Genomic DNA, 19,289 nt, shown 5'->3' on the forward strand with positions numbered 1-19,289 from the left:
ACCACTTTTGGTGAAGCTTTACCCTGTAAACTAGTTACATAGACATAAAACAGACAGTACTATTATATTTATATAGATAAGTATTTACATGGACATAACACAGACAGTACGATTATATTTATATAGATAAGTAGTTACATGGACATAACACAGACAGTACTATTATATTTATATAGATAAGTATTTACATGGACATAACACAGACAGTACTATTATGTTTATATAGACGAGTAGTTACATAGACATATAACAAACAGTACTATTATATTTATATATATAAGTAGTTACATGGACATATAACAGACAGTAATATTATATTTATATAGATAAGTAGTTACATGGACGTACAACAGACAGTACTGTTATATTTATACAGATAAGTAGTTACATGGACGTACAACAAACAGTACTATTATATTAATATAGACACAAACAATTAATAAAACAATACAACAGACATTGTACAAAAATTAGGCAATTTAGAATATTTATCGTTCAACTTTAAAAAGTCGATTTAATTGTATATAATATTGTATGTAATATTATGTATAATAACCTTCATATCACTGTTTCTATTTTGGAACAGTATATTTGTTAGTGAAGTACGTTACAAACATGAAAAGACGTATATTTGAAGGTTTAATAACTATGTACATGATAACACATTGTTTGAATCAGTGAAAGTAAGAAAAGGTGATTCATAAACACTAATGCGGAATATAATTTTAGTTTTTAAAATGGAGTTGAGTACATATATAAGAAGGTGTATATCTTAATACACTGACCTCTAGTTTTAATGCCGATCCAATTGAGATAACGTGTCAGTTTTCTTCCGATGTAAGTTTTGCCCCGAGCAGGTAGTCCTACCATAGCAATCACGTGTGGTAGGTTCACAAAGTTGGTTCTATCTCCTTCATCGATAAATATTTAATATTAGTGCTTCATGAAAATAGAATACAAATTAAAATAACCTCTACAACTAATTCATATATATTGTAAAAAAATAAAACGTTAAATTATTTACTAAATCAAGTTAACCATAGTGTTTGTATTCCGTCACTAAGGTATGTCCCCCATTGGGGCAGCAGTGAGTCTTTCGACTTGCAGCACTAAAATCTGAGTTCTATTTCCTGCGGTAGACACAACAATTACCCCAATATAGTTTTGATGAGAACATACAAGGCATTCTATATTCCTTCTTTAATGAACGTTTGTTAAGAGTTTTCGTTATAATTTGTCTAATATTTTTCTACTCTGGTTTAACCTCCTGAGATATTATTGGGTTTACGGGCGAAAATTCGTTAATTGAGAGGGTTCCCAAGTGATGGAATAAAGCAGTATAATATTTATTAGTTCGTTGAATTAGTTACACTCATCATGAATATAAATATTTTAGTCTTAATCTAAGTAATACAGCTTGCTTTGATCGAAAACAATAACAATAAAATCTGTCGTAGTTATTCATTTCAATAGCTTTTCCCTTTACAAACTAGGAAGATAGTACTATGAATACAGGTTGTTTTAACCCCTGCCAGGCTATGAAATCAGTTTTTAACTCTCTGGTCTCATGTGTACTTAGAACAGTGTAGGCTAAAGCTGGAGACTCATTCTGGAGTTTATAGGAATGATCAATCTTGTTCACAAACGTCACTTTCAAGAATCTCATCCTTCAGTTGAAGAGTGGATGATGAGTTATGACGATAAATTTGTATCTTCATCGTCATATAACTATTGGTTGAAATGTGCGAGGTCAGCGCAGTGCAGCGGTCAACCATGATACAAGAAACGAATTATGAAGTCTGTCGCCTAAGTTAACCAACATGATGTTCTGTTTGAGTGTTTTTCCATTGCACGAACATGGTTTCGTGTTGGTATTTACGTTTTTCACGTAAATCTTTTTATGTACGTGGATTCTGTCTTTAAATAAACAAAAAAAATTGCACCTTAAAACTAACGTTTAAATGTAGCAACGACGACACGCTAAAAATTTAACATATCTCTATAAAGTTATTTGATTTGTTCAGTTTCACGCAAAACTACTAGCGGATTATTTGCATCAGTTGTTCTTAATTTGAAAGTAATGTACTTGATTAGCGAGAAAAACTATAAACGCCCTCTACCGCTTATTCTTGGGATGTTCTTTATAAGGCCTTATGACTGAAAGGACGAATACGTTTTGCGATGGGTTTCAATCCCGCGACCTATAAGTTGCTCTAACCATCAAGTTATGAGTAATTTGAGAGTTTGTAAATTTTATTTGGACAAAATATTAAAAATAAAAAATCGTGACTCGTATTTGTAGTTTTGGGAAACTTCAAGATCCGATATTGATAGTTTTAGTCCTAAAGACGTATGTTATACCACTATACCAAGGTCCGATATTAATAGTTTTAGCCCTAAAGACATATGTTATACCACTATATCAAGTTCCAATACTGATAGTTGTAGTTCTAAAGGTGTAGGGGAATGTTGAACAAAAGGAATCAGGTTGATTAATATCTGTTTTGCGTGTGAATCACTGTTCAGTGATATATTATCTATGGGTGATGTTATTATGCGAGACCTTAAGCTTCCTCATGTGTGTCTTTTGAAACCTGAATCAGAGGTAAGTGTTTAAGTTTCGTGTAATTTTGACCACTAATTTGAATCTTGGTTAAACTGCTTAACAAGCTTGTTTCTGAAACACATGCATTCTCTGGTTAAAGAATCGAGAACTCTTACATTTGCCTCAGAAGCATTTGTCATTGATAATCCTGCAAAATCCAAGAAAGGAGGTAACATAAATTAATCTTTATTGAGCAAAGGAAACCAGGCAAAAAGAACAACTGGTTCCTTGCGCACGGTTTGCGGTTCATTTTGTCAGTTTTTTGTCATAAATAACTGCTTGTGTATAGCCAATCATATCTGATCTATTTTGTCTTACAAATGGTTTACCAATAAGAGGAAGACCAAATGAAAGTAAAATTGATATCTGAGAAGCTGCTTGAACATTCGATATACCCCATTTTACTCTAACCCGTGGAGGCATTATAAAGGTCAGCCAGAAAATGGCTCTTGGTAATTTTCTATCTCTCTTCTCAGAAGAACCAAAGCAACTTGAGATCTACATGGTGAAGATGGAATTCTGTTTTACAACAGATGATGTAAGATTGATGGCCTACCAGCTGGCTAAACCAAAACAGATTAAGTATCCATCTAAAGAATCAGTAGGTCCCGACTTGGCAAAATGCTTTCTGAAACATAATCCTTCCATCGCCATTCGTGCTTCTGAATTAACAAGGACAACTGGTTTTCACAAGCCAGCAATTGAAAGGTTTTTCTGTGTCCTGAGTAGAGATGAAGACTAGACACAACTTTGAAGTTGTGGAAATATACAACTGTGATGAGACTGGAATTGTAATCTCTGCCTCACATCCACCAACGATTTTAGCAACAAGAAGAAATGGATGTTATATTAAGTTTTGAGAAAAGAAAGTTAGTCATAATCCTGGCCTACTGTTCAGCTGAAACTTATTTCTCCGGGAGAACAGATGAACCCTGTGCATCACCTGGAATCAAAGACCTTGCCAGTGATTCAGGTTGGGTGATCACCATGCTACTTTCAGATGGATGAAACACTTTGTGAAGCATGTAAGGCCAAGCAGGGACGAAAGTTCTTTCCTATTTTAGACAATTACGAAAGTCAAACTTTAATTGACGTACTTATGCAAAAGAAAATGGAATTGTCATGTTCTCGATCCATCACCATACTTACCATAAGCTTCAGCCTCTTGACATGACGGTGTATGATGTCTGGTACCAAACATTCAGGTCATGTTATTTCCATGTAGAACATAGTAGAGCTATTCAATACAGCCTATATGAAAGTAGACATTCCTCAGAACGATGTTAGTGGGTCTATCAAGATTTGATTAGGAAATAAGGCACAACAAATATGCCAAAACAGCAGATGGGCTGACATCATATCCCTTGAAAAATGCACGAAAGTTACATAAGGTTGCAAAGAATAAACAAAAATAGGGCACGAAGAATGCACAGAAACAAATGTACAGTACAATGATGAAGTCAAAAGGAAAACGCCATCAGTAAAGCTGATGGTGAATCAGACAATTAATGAAAAACGGCAAAAAGGACGAATTATAGCTTGCTCAATTGGCCGCAATTATTACTATGACTTTAGCAATGAGCAATCTGTTGAGCTCATCCAAGAACACTAAATCCAATGCAATGAATACAAACAATGGACACAAGAAACGTGCACTACCTATGAGGTAATTGAGGAATTCATCTATGACGAGTTCTTGTAGATTTTGTTTGTGTTGGTTGCTGAGGATGCAACAGTACAATGTTACTTTTTCCCACATAGTTCTTATCTTTTCCTGAGTGACTGATTCTTTTTCCCTGAGAAGTTGAGAAGGAAAGAATTTTGGATAATTTACTATTTTCGTTTATAAAAATTTTGAAGTTCCTAAGCAACGAATTTTTTGCACTTTTTTTTTTGTAGAAGAATGTAATCTCTTTCCATCTCTATATGACTGGGATCTTTCAACCTCTTGCCTGGTCTTCCCCTACGTTATACCAAGATGCCATATTCTGGTTAGCCATAAATAAATATTTCGTGTTTTTTTTTTTCTCTTAACAACGGAGTATTGCTTAAACTGCATATATTTTAATTTTTAGGGAAAAACATGGAGAAACACAACAAAGATTAAATAATTAACCTCCAATCAGAGTAAGCTATTTTCTTACAGTAAAAAAAAAAATGAAACTGCTAATGAGTAAAGCTAATCAAATATGGTGCTTTTATATTATTACTTATAAAAATTAGAATGAATTGCTTCTCCATTTGGGTGCTCCTGCTGTTAGCAGGATTTTCAACAGTAAATTAAATAATATCTCACGAGGTTTAGCGAACTTAGGAGATTTAGCCCTAAGTACACTTATTAAATTAACAATGAAAAACAGTCTCTGGAATAAAAGTATATTAATAAATAATCAAATTAATAAAATTAGTTGTATTAAACATCCCGATCAATAATATTAATGAAAGTAAAAACGCAGAAGTATCTTAGTATATTTCACTTGCAAAATACAAACACTAGCTGAGTATCCATTTTAGTTGTACAGGATGTTAAGAAGTAATTCGGTACGTGTAGAAAGCTTAGATCATTAAAACCTTTTATAAAATACCGTCTAAGTCGGTAATTAGGATCATATTAGAGATTAAAATGGCCCAGGAAAGTTGTTTTTTATATGGGCTTTCCACACTGAAGTTTGGGAAGGAATACCTGACAAAAACTGTGAATGATGCTATACTTAATGTTACATTGCATAAAATATGTACTAATCATGTTCATGCAGTTCAAAGTTAAGCAGAAAAAGAAGTTGTGCAGAAATTTTCATTTATAATCCAACGTGTGTTACATTAGATACCATGGACCAGCATGACCCGGTGGCTAGGACACTTGCCTCGTAATTTGCGGATCATGGGTTCGAATCTCTTCACTAAACATACTTGCTCTTTCAGCCATGAGGTCATCATAGCGTGACATTCAATCCTATTATTCAATTGGAACAGCCCAAGAATTTGTAGTAGGTGGTGTTGACCAGATGAATTTCAGTTCTCTCACTTCTGAATAATAGACAACTAGTACAGATAGCCCTCAGATAACCTTGCGTGAAAACCAACAAACAAAACTAATATACCTGTACGACCACTAAAACAAATAATGGATTACCCTGTCTGCAATTTTGTTGGCTAAAGGTTTGTAATTTATCTTTACAGAGCACACAAAGGAAAGATTAAACTGGTGCTTTATGTCAGGTTGTGGATGAGGTGAGGAGACAAAATGACTACATAATAACTTGTTTGTACCTTGGCATAATGCTTTATTCATACATTATGTTGAGTTAAAACTTGGTATTTTCACATTAATGATAATCGAATTGCACGATATCTTTATAGAAAATAATGTGACATACCTAATGCGCTTAAAACATCTGGAACAACAGAGGCGTGTTTCTCTTAATCTAATAATGACTGACTATTACAGAGATCCTACGTGAATATCAACAATCATAAACTGATCAAAATGTTCAAACATCATTTTCGCATAAAAGGAAAAAAGAATCACGATATTAGGCCTGATGTGGGATTTTCTTCGATCCTGGTGCAGAGAATTATAGTAAAATCCCTTAAATATTAATTAGTTTTTATACTGCAAAAACAAATACGTGCAGAAATACTCGTAAACAACAACTATATAGTATATTAATAATAAAAAAGTTTTTGGGGTCCCTGATGCTTTGTTTGTTTGTTTTGAATTTCGCATAAAGCTACTCGAGGGCTATCTGCGCTAGTCGTTCCTAATTTAGCAGTGTAAGACTACAGGGAAGGCAGCTAGTCACCACCACCCACCGCCAACTCTTGGGCTACTCTTTTACCAACGAATAGTGGGATTGACCGTCACATTATAACGCCCCTACGGCTGAAAGAGCGAGTATGTTTGGTGTAACGGAGATTGGATCATGAATAAAAGAAGTAAGCAGAATTTAAAACGAGTTGTCTACACAGAACAGCAAGTAATACATAAATTTCTTGATTTATTTTAAAAGATTTTTATTCTATGAAGTTAGAAAACAGAGGCATTCCAAACGTATGAAATGTTTTAAAGAATTAAATATGTTACTGTTGATGGAGGTCCTGCAGATGTAAAAAATGTAATAAAGAAATATATCATATCTAGCTTAAAGTTCGTATTGTCCTTAGGCTAGTGTCTGGCCTGAGGGTTAAGAGGCACATTATGAAACCAAGGGTCTTTTCTTTAGCATATTGCCACAAGAAAAATAAATCGTACTTTACATTTTAAAGAACTCCATTGAAGCCATAGCCTAAGTAAAAACATTTCTACAAAATGTATAAAAACAGAGCCCATTATTTTGTCACCTAAAACTCTTAGCCATCTGTCATGACTTAAACAGTTACGAATTTCATCCTTACCTAACTAGTATAAAGTATATCTTCAGAAACACTAGGCACCATTTCCTAGAACAGAGAACTTTTACCTTATACCATTATTGAAAGTTACTTCAAGCTGTACTAAAAAAACAGGCAGCACCAGATATGATCCTGCCCTCATACTTGGTGTTCCTATTTATGAGGACAAATCGCATAGTATATAAGTATGACATTTTATGTAGATGATACGATATTCTTGTTTAGTCCACACACCAATATAAATTATTTCCTTCTGTTTCCTTATAGTGCAATAAAGATATTTCTCCAATCCCAAAATATAGGGTGGTTGATATGGAAAGTTTATCTTTGGACTGTTGTAATCCAACTGATATAATGCTGAGTGGACGTGGCTCTGAGGAGTATTTATCTGTAAGCATTGTATGGACTACCCATACACAAATAACTAGACTATTCTTGTTCAGCTGGATGGGCCTTGCATGCTCATTTGAACCCAGATCCCAAATTATTTATCTCTGCACCTGATAAGTTTTCATGTAATCATTCCTCAGTGTACAGGTTGACTTATTGGCCTAACTACGCCACACATGTATGATCCACCAACTCTCTGACATACACATGCTGGTTGAACAATCGTTACAATCTTCCTTCTTATGTGACACTTTAGTACCATGCAGGAAGTTCCTTTGACAGTGCCTTTTGCTTTGCCACTTCTACTGGGTGAAAAATATTTCTGCTTAAGACTGATGTGGTCTCTCATCTTGCTTGGACCCTTCCCTAGTGGTGACACACTTCATGACTTTCTCCTTCTGTATTTTCTATATTTTCAGAAAAAGCTTAACTTTCTAAATTTCTTCGTCTTCAACAGTTTCTCCGCCATCTTCGTAATGTGGGATTCTAGCTCTTACTTCTGTGAACTTAACGCTCTCCTTATCTGAAAGTGTATTTCATACAGCTCTAGCCCCCCGCTAGTACAGCGGTAAATCTACGGATTTACAACGCTAAAATCAGGGGTTCTATTCCCCTCAGTGGGCTCAACAGATAGCCCGATGTGGCTTTGCTAAAAGAAAACACACATACACAGACAGCTCTATCTCCATTTTCAGTGTGTTTCTTTTTTCTCGTCAAGAATGAGCTTTTAGTAGTATCGATACATAATGTGTTCTGAAATGGATTGACTATTATATATTTATTTTGATATGTTTTTTGTTTCGATTTAATATTAATTTAGAAATGTATGTACCTATACTGTGAGTCTAAGAAAAATATTGTTGCTAACTGAACTTTCGAGAACCTCGCCTAAAGTTTATAAATCGATATGCCAAGAGACAGTTTTATATTGTTAGTTTGCTATAGTTAGTATACTATAAAACGCGAAAGTTGTAACTGTGATAAATATTTATTAATCGGAAAACTACAGATATTTGAACAGGAACATTTATAGATTTCGAACATTACAAACCGTTTACCTTCAATGAATTAACTTCGGGCGTTAGTATTTCTACAATGATATTAGATATCTTCGTCGGAGAAAAGTCAGTTTGTAAACAGCGTAAGGCCTACCAAAAGTAGAAAGCTAGCTAGTTTATCAACTAATTAATTCGCTTATCGTGAAGCGTCGATAAAATATTTAGTTTCACACCAAACAGAAGACTCAGTATTGTTTGTAAGTTCGTAAAACTTCTGTATATAGATTATTATTTGTAATAACGGTTATTATAGATTCTATTTCTGTTTGTATATTAAAATATATCTGTGTAAAGAAAGAAAATTGTGTGTGCTAATCTTATTGGCAAATATCATAAATTTGATAAATATTGACATTCAATTACCTTCTAAATTAAAATTTCCAGATATTTGAAATCGTAATGCCTAACATAATAAATTTGAAAGCACGCCCGAGATAAATTATAATACGTAATAGCTCAAAAGTACTGTTGCACATGGAGAATGTGTCATCCTATTAATGATGGAAAGCTATGGTCTAATGCTGATTGCATCATTTACTAGTACACATTAATATTTGTAGAGATGTGATTTTCATTCAAAAACTTTGCACATGTACAAACTGGCTATGTGTAGATGTTAAACATATACGTATTGCATTTTTACGGAAAGACTGTAAACATATGCTGTGGTAAAGGTTTGATACAGTAACGACAAGAAACGTTTTTTGCTTTAGCCATAAGTGTGGGTCCACTCCTGAGAAGTGAAGGCCATCTGACGGAATCACAAAAATACTTGTATAAACAAATATGAGTAAATATTTTTCTTCCTTATACTTGGCGATGTTTGTAGTTTTTAATTTTGGGGTACACACTTTAACTTTTTGGACTGAATATGGCAAAGCAAATCAAAATTATTTTTTTCTTGTTCAGTGAAGATGTGTGCAGAATATTCCTTACCCAACAGCTACCAAGAGACAACAAAAAGTAAACAAAATACATTTTGTTGTGAATTCTTTCTCTTCATTTGGTATCGATTTTTCTTTTGCTGCCTGAGTTAATTGTAATATATCCAGACTCTGTATTCTTACTTAGGCTTGGCATGACCAGGTGGGTTAATGTATTCGACTCGTAATCCGAGGGTCACGGGTTTGAATCCCGGTCGCACCAAACATGCTCGCCCTTTCAGCCATGAGGGCATTATAATATTACGGTCAATCCCACTATTCGTTGGTAAAAGAGTAACCCAAGAGTTGGCGGTGGTTGGTGATGACTAGCTGCCTTCCCTTTAGTCTTACACTGCAAAATTAGGGACGGCTAGCGCAGATAGCCCTTGAGTAGCTTTGCACGAAATTCAAAATAACAAATAACAAATAAGTATTCTTACAAATATTTTTAAGTTTATTTGTGGGATATTAGCATTTTTTCACGAGTAAAAGTTAATCTTAAACATGTAATATCCACTGGATGCATAGTGGAAAGTTTCCTTTCCCAACAGGTTTTTTATTACTATGATTTTTTACACCAACTCCACTACGTATTTTTACGTCAACTGTAAATTTTCTGATTCGAACGCTTGTCCTTTGGCATTGTGCCAAGTCAACGATCATCGCCCTTACAAGGTTTTTCCATAACCTCATTTTTACATGCTTTATGAAGTAACAACCTTAATATTCTAACATGGAGTTACACATTGTCGGATATTTGTTATTTTACCTGTTAAAACTTCGTAACTCACTTCAGTTATATAAAATAACATACTATTAACAGCATACCGTTTACAATTTTCACTTCATTATTTACTATATATATAACATATCGATAAAGTTATGTTATGTAGGTAAGGAACATATGTTAACCTAGTTTGGAATATTTTAATTAAAATTACTTGTTAAAGCTCAAAATGCATGTTTTAATACATAGATATGACAAAACTATTGTACACGCAATCACCACGTGCCTTCCATGTGCCTTGGGCGTGCAGTTTTTGCGCACATGGCTTTTAATAGATCCTAGTTGCGTTTCAAATTAAAATATGATCCAGTCGCAACTAATTAGAGATTTACAAATATTTACATATTTCAGATAATCTATTCTACCAAACTGTAAACCTACCTCTGATTGGGAACGGTTTGATTCCATTCGTATGTGTTCCGTTCGTTGTTGTTCCGTTCATAGACATATCAAAAGTTCAGTACTAGCTTTTGCCGGTGAGGAACGATACAGAACGCAGATTTCTTTCGATCCCGTACTTCTTGTAATTATTTTCTTTCTTTCCTTCAGTAGGCCGGGCTTTATTTATTGAGCGACGTACCAACTTCGTCACAGAATCTCGCGGTTTGTATTGGGTTATATTTGAACTATTTATCGAACGTGATGGATGAACCAGTAAGAAAAATGTTGCGTTAATCGCGAACTTCGTAATATTATCATATGAGTCAGCGTTTTCCGTAGTGAACGTTGACGCATTGGTGTCTCGTAAGCCAAGGTCTGCTCTCATAATTGCTCAAGAGTTTGTAGGAATACATCATTTATTTTGCAATGTAATTTTTCACACAAAAAAAAACGTGTTGTATTCACGTGCTAAAGACATGCTGCAAGAAAAATTCTGCGTTTCGCTGGCACCTAGTCTGTGCGGTGAAGCTTGTCTCATCTTCTCTACAGTTTGGTTTTAGAGTTGTTTTCTTTACAATGGATATATGGAAAACAAATTTCAACCAGTAACAATTAATTAGAGAAAAGTAACATTTTATGTTACTTGTTACACTGTAAAATAAAGGTATTTTATAATCAGTCACAACACATAGATGGCGTCAGTATCGAAACAATGAACGTTTACTTTCTTGCATGATGCAATACCTATATTCACAATATCTGCTAGGTTTGATCATATCAAAGAAAATTTATAACGAATGTATCTCAGGATGTCTGATATGGATATTAACACTTTTACCAATATACAGCAGAGAGCAATGTTTGACCTTCTTTGGTCGTCAACCTGAAAATTGAACACGGCAAGCAAGTCGTCATCATCCTATGCCAAATCTTGAGCTGTTCTTTTAGCCGATTAATATTAGGATTGACTGTAACATTATAACGCCCTCTAGGCTGAAAGGGCGAGCATGTTTGGTGGGACGGGGATTCGAACCGATTCAGATTGTGAGTTGTGTGCCCTAACCACCTGGCCATGCCAGCCCCCTACTTTTCCTTACTTTCTTATATAAGAAGTGGATAAATTTCACTGTTTATGTATATAGACTAGATTTGTTGAAAATATATTATCAATGTACGTTCACTCTACAACTTTAGCTTTTACCCTTTAGCCTAAAACTTTATGATGACCCATTCCTTTCACATAGAGTGTGAACTTTAACCTAATAAAATACGTTTGGACTCTATCTATGAAAAATTCTGGTGATACAGGAACCTTATCTGTTTTGACACAAATCTAACCTCTTTACAGGTCGAGTATTTGACCATTCCATTATAATAAACTGAATAACGTAAATGACGACTATGGTTGATAATACAGGGTGTTCAGAAAGTCACTGTGCACTTATATATTTATTAACAGACATGTTTCAATATAGAATACAGGAGGTAAATATGAATGACAGTTATAAACAATGTTGAAGGTGACCCTCGTTGGCATCAATACAGGCCTGGATCCTTCTTATTTTGTTTCTAAACACCACTATGAGTTGCTGGCTTGAAATAGACTGAATAAAATACGATTACAAAACTGCACAGTGACTTTCCGAACACCCTGTATAATCAAATCCAGGGAACATATCAACAAAGAGAGCAGTGTAAAACCTGATGAATAATTAAAAAATTCATTAAGTCATACCTTCCCTAGAAACAATAGTTAATTAACATGCATAACTCGTGCGCTCTTTCTAGCTGAATCCTCGTCATACCAAACATGCTCGCCTTTTCAGCCGTGGGAGCATTATATGTGACGGTTAATCTCACTATTCGTTGGTAAAAAGTAGCCCAAGAGTTGACGATGGGTGATGATGATTAGATGCCTTCCCTCTAGTCTTACACTGCTAAATTAGAGACGGATAGCTCAGATAGCGCTCGTGTAGCTTTGTGCGAAATTCAAACCAAACCAGTCTTTCTAATTGTGTGATTTTGTTCGTTTGATAAGACGTTGAGGTTTTCAAACAAGGTTACAATATATTTCTTTCATAACGCGCTCTTTTTCTAAGTTGATCTACAAAGCGCTAATGTTTATCTACTCAACGTTAAGTGATTTTATGTTTTGGAGTTTAACTCTTTAAAAGTTTTGCACTCATTTCGAATGTACGTTGGATCTTTAAACTTGAATAACTCGACAGAGTAAGGTTGTGTTCTTGGTTAGCGCTTCTACTAAGTTATTTTATCCGCAAGCGTCGTTCTTATCGTCTCTTACTGTATTGTTATAAATACGGCCTAACTTTTTCTACAGATACTTGTTAGGCGAGGAAATATCTGTGAACTCGCTGTTACAAGGCGGTTTTCTCTGGACATAACACGAAAATGGAATTGAGCAACTCCTCGTGACGAAATAGGTGAAGGCCTTTTTCAAATGTTGGCAAATATCTGAGAACGAAAAATATAAATATCATATAATCATAAAACTAAAGTAAGAGTATGGGAAATAATATATTTAATGTTCATAACCTGAACAGTACCTTTTTCAATACATGGGTTAAACAGTCAGGTCAGAGAGTCCAAGGCTTAGATACAACGTATGTTAAACAGTCAGGTCAGAGAGTCCAAGGTTTAGATACAACGTATGTTAAACAGTCAGGTCAGATAGTCCAAGGTTTAGATACGACGTGGGTTAAACAGTCAGGTCAGAGAGTCCAAGGTTTAGATACGACGTAGGTTAAACAGTCAGGTCAGAGAGTCCAAGGTTTAGATACAACGTATGTTAAACAGTCAGGTCAGAGAGTCCAAGGTTTAGATACAACGTATGTTAAGCAGTCAGGTCAGAGAGTCCAAGGTTTAGATACAACGTATGTTAAACAGTCAGGTCAGATAGTCCAAGGTTTAGATACGACGTGGGTTAAACAGTCAGGTCAGAGAGTCCAAGGTTTAGATACGACGTAGGTTAAACAGTCAGGTCAGAGAGTCCAAGGTTTAGATACAACGTATGTTAAACAGTCAGGTCAGAGAGTCCAAGGTTTAGATACAGCGTATGTTAAACAGTCAGGTCAGACAGTCCAAGGTTTAGATACAACGTATGTTAAACCGTCAGGTCAGATAGTCCAAGGTTTAGATACGACGTGGTTTAAACAGTCAGGTCAGAGAGTCCAAGGTTTAGATACGACGTATGTTAAACAGTCAGGTCAGATAGTCCAAGGTTTAGATACGACGTGGGTTAAACAGTCAGGTCACAGAGTCCAAGGTTTAGATACAGCGTATGTTAAACAGTCAGGTCAGAGAGTCCAAGGTTTAGATACGACGTAGGTTAAAGAGTCAGGTCAGATAGTCCAAGGTTTAGATACGACGTGGGTTAAACAGTCAGGTCAGAGAGTCCAAGGCTTAGATACAACGTATGTTAAACAGTCAGGTCAGAGAGTTCAAGGTTTAGATACAACGTATGTTAAACAGTCAGGTCAGACAGTCCAAGGTTTAGATACAACGTATGTTAAACAGTCAGGTCAGAGAGTCCAAGGTTTAGATACAGCGTATGTTAAACAGTCAGGTCAGACAGTCCAAGGTTTAGATACAACGTATGTTAAACAGTCAGGTCAGACAGTCCAAGGTTTAGATACAACGTATGTTAAACAGTCAGGTCAGAGAGTCCAAGGTTTAGATACAACGTATGTTAAACAGTCAGGTCAGAGAGTCCAAGGTTTAGATACAACGTATGTTAAACAGTCAGGTCAGAGAGTCCAAGGTTTAGATACAACGTATGTTAAACAGTCAGGTCAGAGAGTCCAAGGTTCCAAGGTTTAGATACAACGTATGTTAAACAGTCAGGTCAGAGAGTCCAAGGTTTAGATACAACGTATGTTAAACAGTCAGGTCAGAGAGTCCAAGGTTTAGATACAACGTATGTTAAACAGTCAGGTCAGACAGTCCAAGGTTTAGATTATAGATACAAGACGTATGTTAAACAGTCAGGTCAGACAGTCCAAGGTTTAGATACAACGTATGTTAAACAGTCAGGTCAGAGAGTCCAAGGTTTAGATACAACGTATGTTAAACAGTCAGGTCAGAGAGTCCAAGGTTTAGATACAACGTATGTTAAACAGTCAGGTCAGAGAGTCCAAGGTTTAGATACAACGTATGTTAAACAGTCAGGTCAGATAGTCCAAGGTTTAGATACGACGTGGGTTAAACAGTCAGGTCAGACAGTCCAAGGTTTAGATACGACGTATGTTAAACAGTCAGGTCAGATAGTCCAAGGTTTAGATACGACGTGGGTTAAACAGTCAGGTCAGAGAGTCCAAGGTTTAGATACAACGTATGTTAAACAGTCAGGTCAGAGAGTCCAAGGTTTAGATACAACGTATGTTAAACAGTCAGGTCAGACAGTCCAAGGTTTAGATACAACGTATGTTAAACAGTCAGGTAGAGAGTACAAGATTTAGATACAACGTATGTTAAACAGTCAGGTCAGAGAGTCCAAGGTTTAGATACAATTATCCCTAATTTAAAAATGAATTATTGCTTAACTTGCTTATTTAGTTAATTGCTTAACTAAATAAAGATACTAGCTGTGACAACATTAAAGTCAATGTAGTTGAAATATCTGTTGATATATCGTCGCTCCAATCTTAGATTCTACGATTCTCAACCCGGCATATTAAATCACTAAACTGCGACCAGCACACGACACAAGATATTCGAAATACTTCTCATGGTTATGACGTCATGCTGTAAGATTCCATATGATATTTTCTTGTCTGTATTAACTTTGCTCTCGTTTTAATTCTAATACTTGCATGAAGGAGAACTGAAAACTATTACATACGAATGTAGTTTTTGTGGAAATATATTCTTAGAGGTGTAGGAGAAATAACATACATTTAACAAAACGAACAGCTGTTGTAAAAACTGTTTTGTTTTACCAATTCACTTCGTGCTAGCCAAGACTAAATTAACAAACTGCAGTTATTTGCGTTTAGCCAAAAATCAAGAACAATTATTCAATGTTTAGGTTAAACTGGAAAACAAACTATAACATGAAACTGCAATTTTAAAGAACAGAGGGATGTAACTTCAGATTGCTTCAGGTGATTGTCTGACCTTATTATGAAAGCATAGTGTAATGTTTTGTTCATAACAATGTTCATATTCTATATTAGGTATAGAAAAAATAGATTTATCATTTCTGCTGTCACTGGATCACTAACAAGTCATTTCTGATGATTTTTAATTAAAGACACTACAAGATTTTCTTCCAAAATTAAACACTACTAATCCGTTTTGTAGAGTAGTTGCAGTAAGTTTGTAAACGATTTTTGTTTACGTGTAAAAATGGACGACGAGTTTCATTGAAAGAAAAAATTACTGTTGTTTATTTAAGGACACATCTGATGGTGTATCATGGGTTTTACACCACTTTCACCGGTGAATTTTGATGTTGTATTGTGACGAATTTAGAATTATATATTTATTTTAATATTGATGGTTTTGTAGTTAAATATATATTTAGAAGTTCATGCAACTTATAGTTTTAAATGTGTATCGCAAAATTCCCGCATAGTTCCTAAATTTGTAGAAGGTTTTCCAGCATAAAAATCAACAGTGGACTATGTGTGTAAGCAAAATATTGTTGCTAATTAAACTTTTGAGAACCTCGCCTAAAATTTATAAATCGATGCGCTAAAAGACAGTTTTATATTGTTGGTTTGCTATAGTTATTGTGCTATAAATTCCAGGAGCTATAACTATGATAAACGCTTATTAATTGGAAAACTACAGATATTTGAACAAGAACGTTTATATATTTCGAATATTACAAACTGTTTAGCTTTAGAGAATTAACTTCGAACATTGGCATTTCTTAGATTATCTTTAGATATCTTTCTCTGTGAAAAGTAAGCTTGTAGATACAGTTAAACCAGCCAAGAATAGAGCTAGTTTGTTTACTCGATCAGTGAACTGTACATTTATTAACTCGAAAGTAAGTCGCACCTTGTGAACCGTCGATCAAGTATTCAGTTCGAGACAAGATAGAGGACTTAATATTGTTTATAATAACCATTATTATACATTCTATTATTGTTTGTAAATTAAAATATATTTCTATTAAGAAGAAAAATTATGTGTATCTATCAATCTTGGTGGCAAATATTATAAAGTTTGATACATATTGATATTTAATTAACTTCTAAATTAAAATTTTCTGTATTTGAAATCGTAATACGTAACATAATAAATTGGAAGCTCATCCGAGATAAATTATAATACTTAACAGTATCACGAGTTTTATCTATTTTCAGTGGTGACTGCCCTTTACGTCAACACCGGAGATCTTTCAGTGTTTTTGTTTATTGTTAAGCCTAAAGCTACAAAATGAGCTATTTCAGCTAAATCATTTTAAGATCTCCCTGGACCATTGGTTATTATACTTGACTGTGAATGTGTGAGTTTATAGTTCGCGCTGTCCAATTTTGGTCCGCACATACGTGACAAGAGTGAAGACTAAATGTCACTATCTGATCAGACAAGAGTATTTGAAGAGTTGATGGTGTGTGTTGTTGATTATTTGCCTTTCATCTAGGAGTCTGTCTATTGGTTAGATTCGACATATACTTTATAATGTTGTATAATAGAGGATATAGAGTTTATTGCGAAATATTTCTGAAGCTCGAACTTGAGAGCGAGAAGGCAAGTATTTATGTAACGTCGTATCATGCTATGGTAGGTGAAGACAGATGTGATACTTCTTTGATTTCACACCTCATCACGAGATGTACTTGTCGACTGAACTACTGTACTGTTTGCTACTCCTGTCGAATAGAAGTATTTTGATTGGTTGACTACGAATTTCTTGCTTTTCTTTCATCAAAAGAGAGTGTAATTGTTTTTGTTATTTTTCATAGGCCACTTGGGTTTGACTTCGAAATATCGATTCACAGACACCCAAGTAAACAGCTTCAACCCTATGAACAATAAAACAAAACAAACGTTGATGAGTGGTTCCTGAAATTAATGCTTGGGAGATATTTTTCAATAACTAAACAAAAAATAGCATATGATTCGTAAATTACGCATTCATGTATTCACGTTGGTATTTAATTTTGACTTATTTTGTTATTAGTTGATGGAAACTGGTGTCTTTTCGAATCACTAAAATTTGTGTTTACGTGTGAGGTTTTGAAAAGCAATAAAACAAGCGTCCGAGATATTTTTCGTTTCATCTAGTACGTTATTTTGAACGAAACATTCCTTACATAACACCTTCAATTGGCAACTGCTGTGATGTGTTTCGTTTCTACAAGGTTTCAATATAGTTTTCTCTCGTGTGGTTTTCTTACGGAAAATAATTTAGTTTCGTTGATAACGTTAAAACTTTAAAATGTTACGAAACAACATTTTGGAAACTGTATTTCGTTTTAGTTAGTACATTTTTTAACTTTGTAAACTGTATATTCATTAATCAAATTCATTACCAGTGTTTTAATATTTAATAAACTTGCGAAATCACAGACAAATCGACTTAACCGATAGATCCCTAGTGGAACAGTGGTATGTCTGTGGAATAACATTCGTAGAAACCTGAATTCGATACCCTTTGTGGGCAGAGCAGAGATGACCTAATGTTTAGGCTTGTTCTTAACTGTAATCAACAATCATGTCTATAAAATATAGTTGATGAAACCTTGGCATCAATGTTTAATCATTTTCTTCTCTAATTCCAGTGTTTTTAAAATAGCTTTAGATTTGTGGTTTTATTAAAACTTTATAATGTAGCATGATACTTCAGACTTTTAAGTTAATACATAAAAGTTTAAATGACATTGAAACAATATGAACTCGAGATAATTTAAGTGTGATCAGTTCACATCTTATAAGAGTGATTCACACCTTTGTAAACTAACCTGTCAGAATAAACTTCCTGCAGTATGAAATTTATGTTCTTTGTAATATTCAATTATTAAACAAAGCCTTCTGTAAGTGATCACCTGACACTCGTGAACGGAAGAAGATACAAGAGAGTCGGGAATTAAAGAAGCAAAAAAAAAAAACATTTAGTAAACAGAGTTTTGTCATTAGAACCCTACATGGTACAACTCAGGTAAACAGATACATGTTGAAGTGTGTACTGAGTGTTACGGGTGTAGTGTCATTTAAATCCTCGTTTGGCCTAGTTGTTAGTATATCACGCTCCAAATCCTAAGGTCCAAAGCTCGAGCTGCGACATGCTGCCAAACTTTAAGTTGTAGAGGCGTTATAACTGTGATAGTCAGTCCCAATCTTCGGTTAAGATTAGTCAATAGGTGGCGCTTGGTGCTGTCTGATTGACTTTCCTCTGATCAGCAGTTCTGAATTAGAGATAGCTGTGATGGGATGTCACATAAGGTGCTATTCAAGTTTAAAGTGTTATCACCCTAAGAATATTTAATAGTAAACTAATTCATTTTATATTCATCTGATCTTCGATTGAGATAGCTCTCAATAAAACTGTGATTAGATGTATTTCATCAGTTCTCAATCAGAAGACTTTCGTATCTATATATTACGAAATACTTTGGATTTACATTTGAAGTGTTAAAAATTTATGTCCCAGATATACCGAAGGCTAGTTTGTAGACATGGAAGGAGATTTAATACGAGTACGTATGTGTTTTCTATCAGCAAGTGTGACCATGATGACATTAAAAAAATCACTTGAATTCCATGTCAGAAACTTATGTAAT

At 34.6% G+C, this 19,289-nt stretch overlaps 1 protein-coding gene across 3 annotated transcripts in view; it reads right to left on the bottom strand.

The window, feature by feature from the left end:
* Positions 1 to 10,876, bottom strand: part of LOC143238840 (6-phosphofructo-2-kinase/fructose-2,6-bisphosphatase-like) — a 31,629-nt gene extending 20,753 nt beyond the window's left edge. Inside the window, exons 1-3 of one of the 3 annotated variants that reach the window (XM_076479413.1) lie at positions 10,537 to 10,876; positions 5,470 to 5,672; positions 786 to 911 (exon numbers count right to left, since the gene is read on the bottom strand). In XM_076479413.1, coding sequence (XP_076335528.1) covers positions 786 to 911; positions 5,470 to 5,542 — 199 coding nt within the window. In that variant the 5' untranslated portion in view covers positions 5,543 to 5,672; positions 10,537 to 10,876. The remainder of the gene's footprint in view (positions 1 to 785; positions 912 to 5,469; positions 5,673 to 10,536) is intronic. The other 2 variants (XM_076479411.1, XM_076479412.1) reach the window with 2 other exon arrangements.
* Positions 10,877 to 19,289: the final 8,413 nt, after the last annotated feature.

The sequence above is a fragment of the Tachypleus tridentatus genome, chromosome 13, assembly GCF_004210375.1.
Source record: "Tachypleus tridentatus isolate NWPU-2018 chromosome 13, ASM421037v1, whole genome shotgun sequence".
Lineage (NCBI taxonomy): Eukaryota > Metazoa > Arthropoda > Merostomata > Xiphosura > Limulidae > Tachypleus > Tachypleus tridentatus.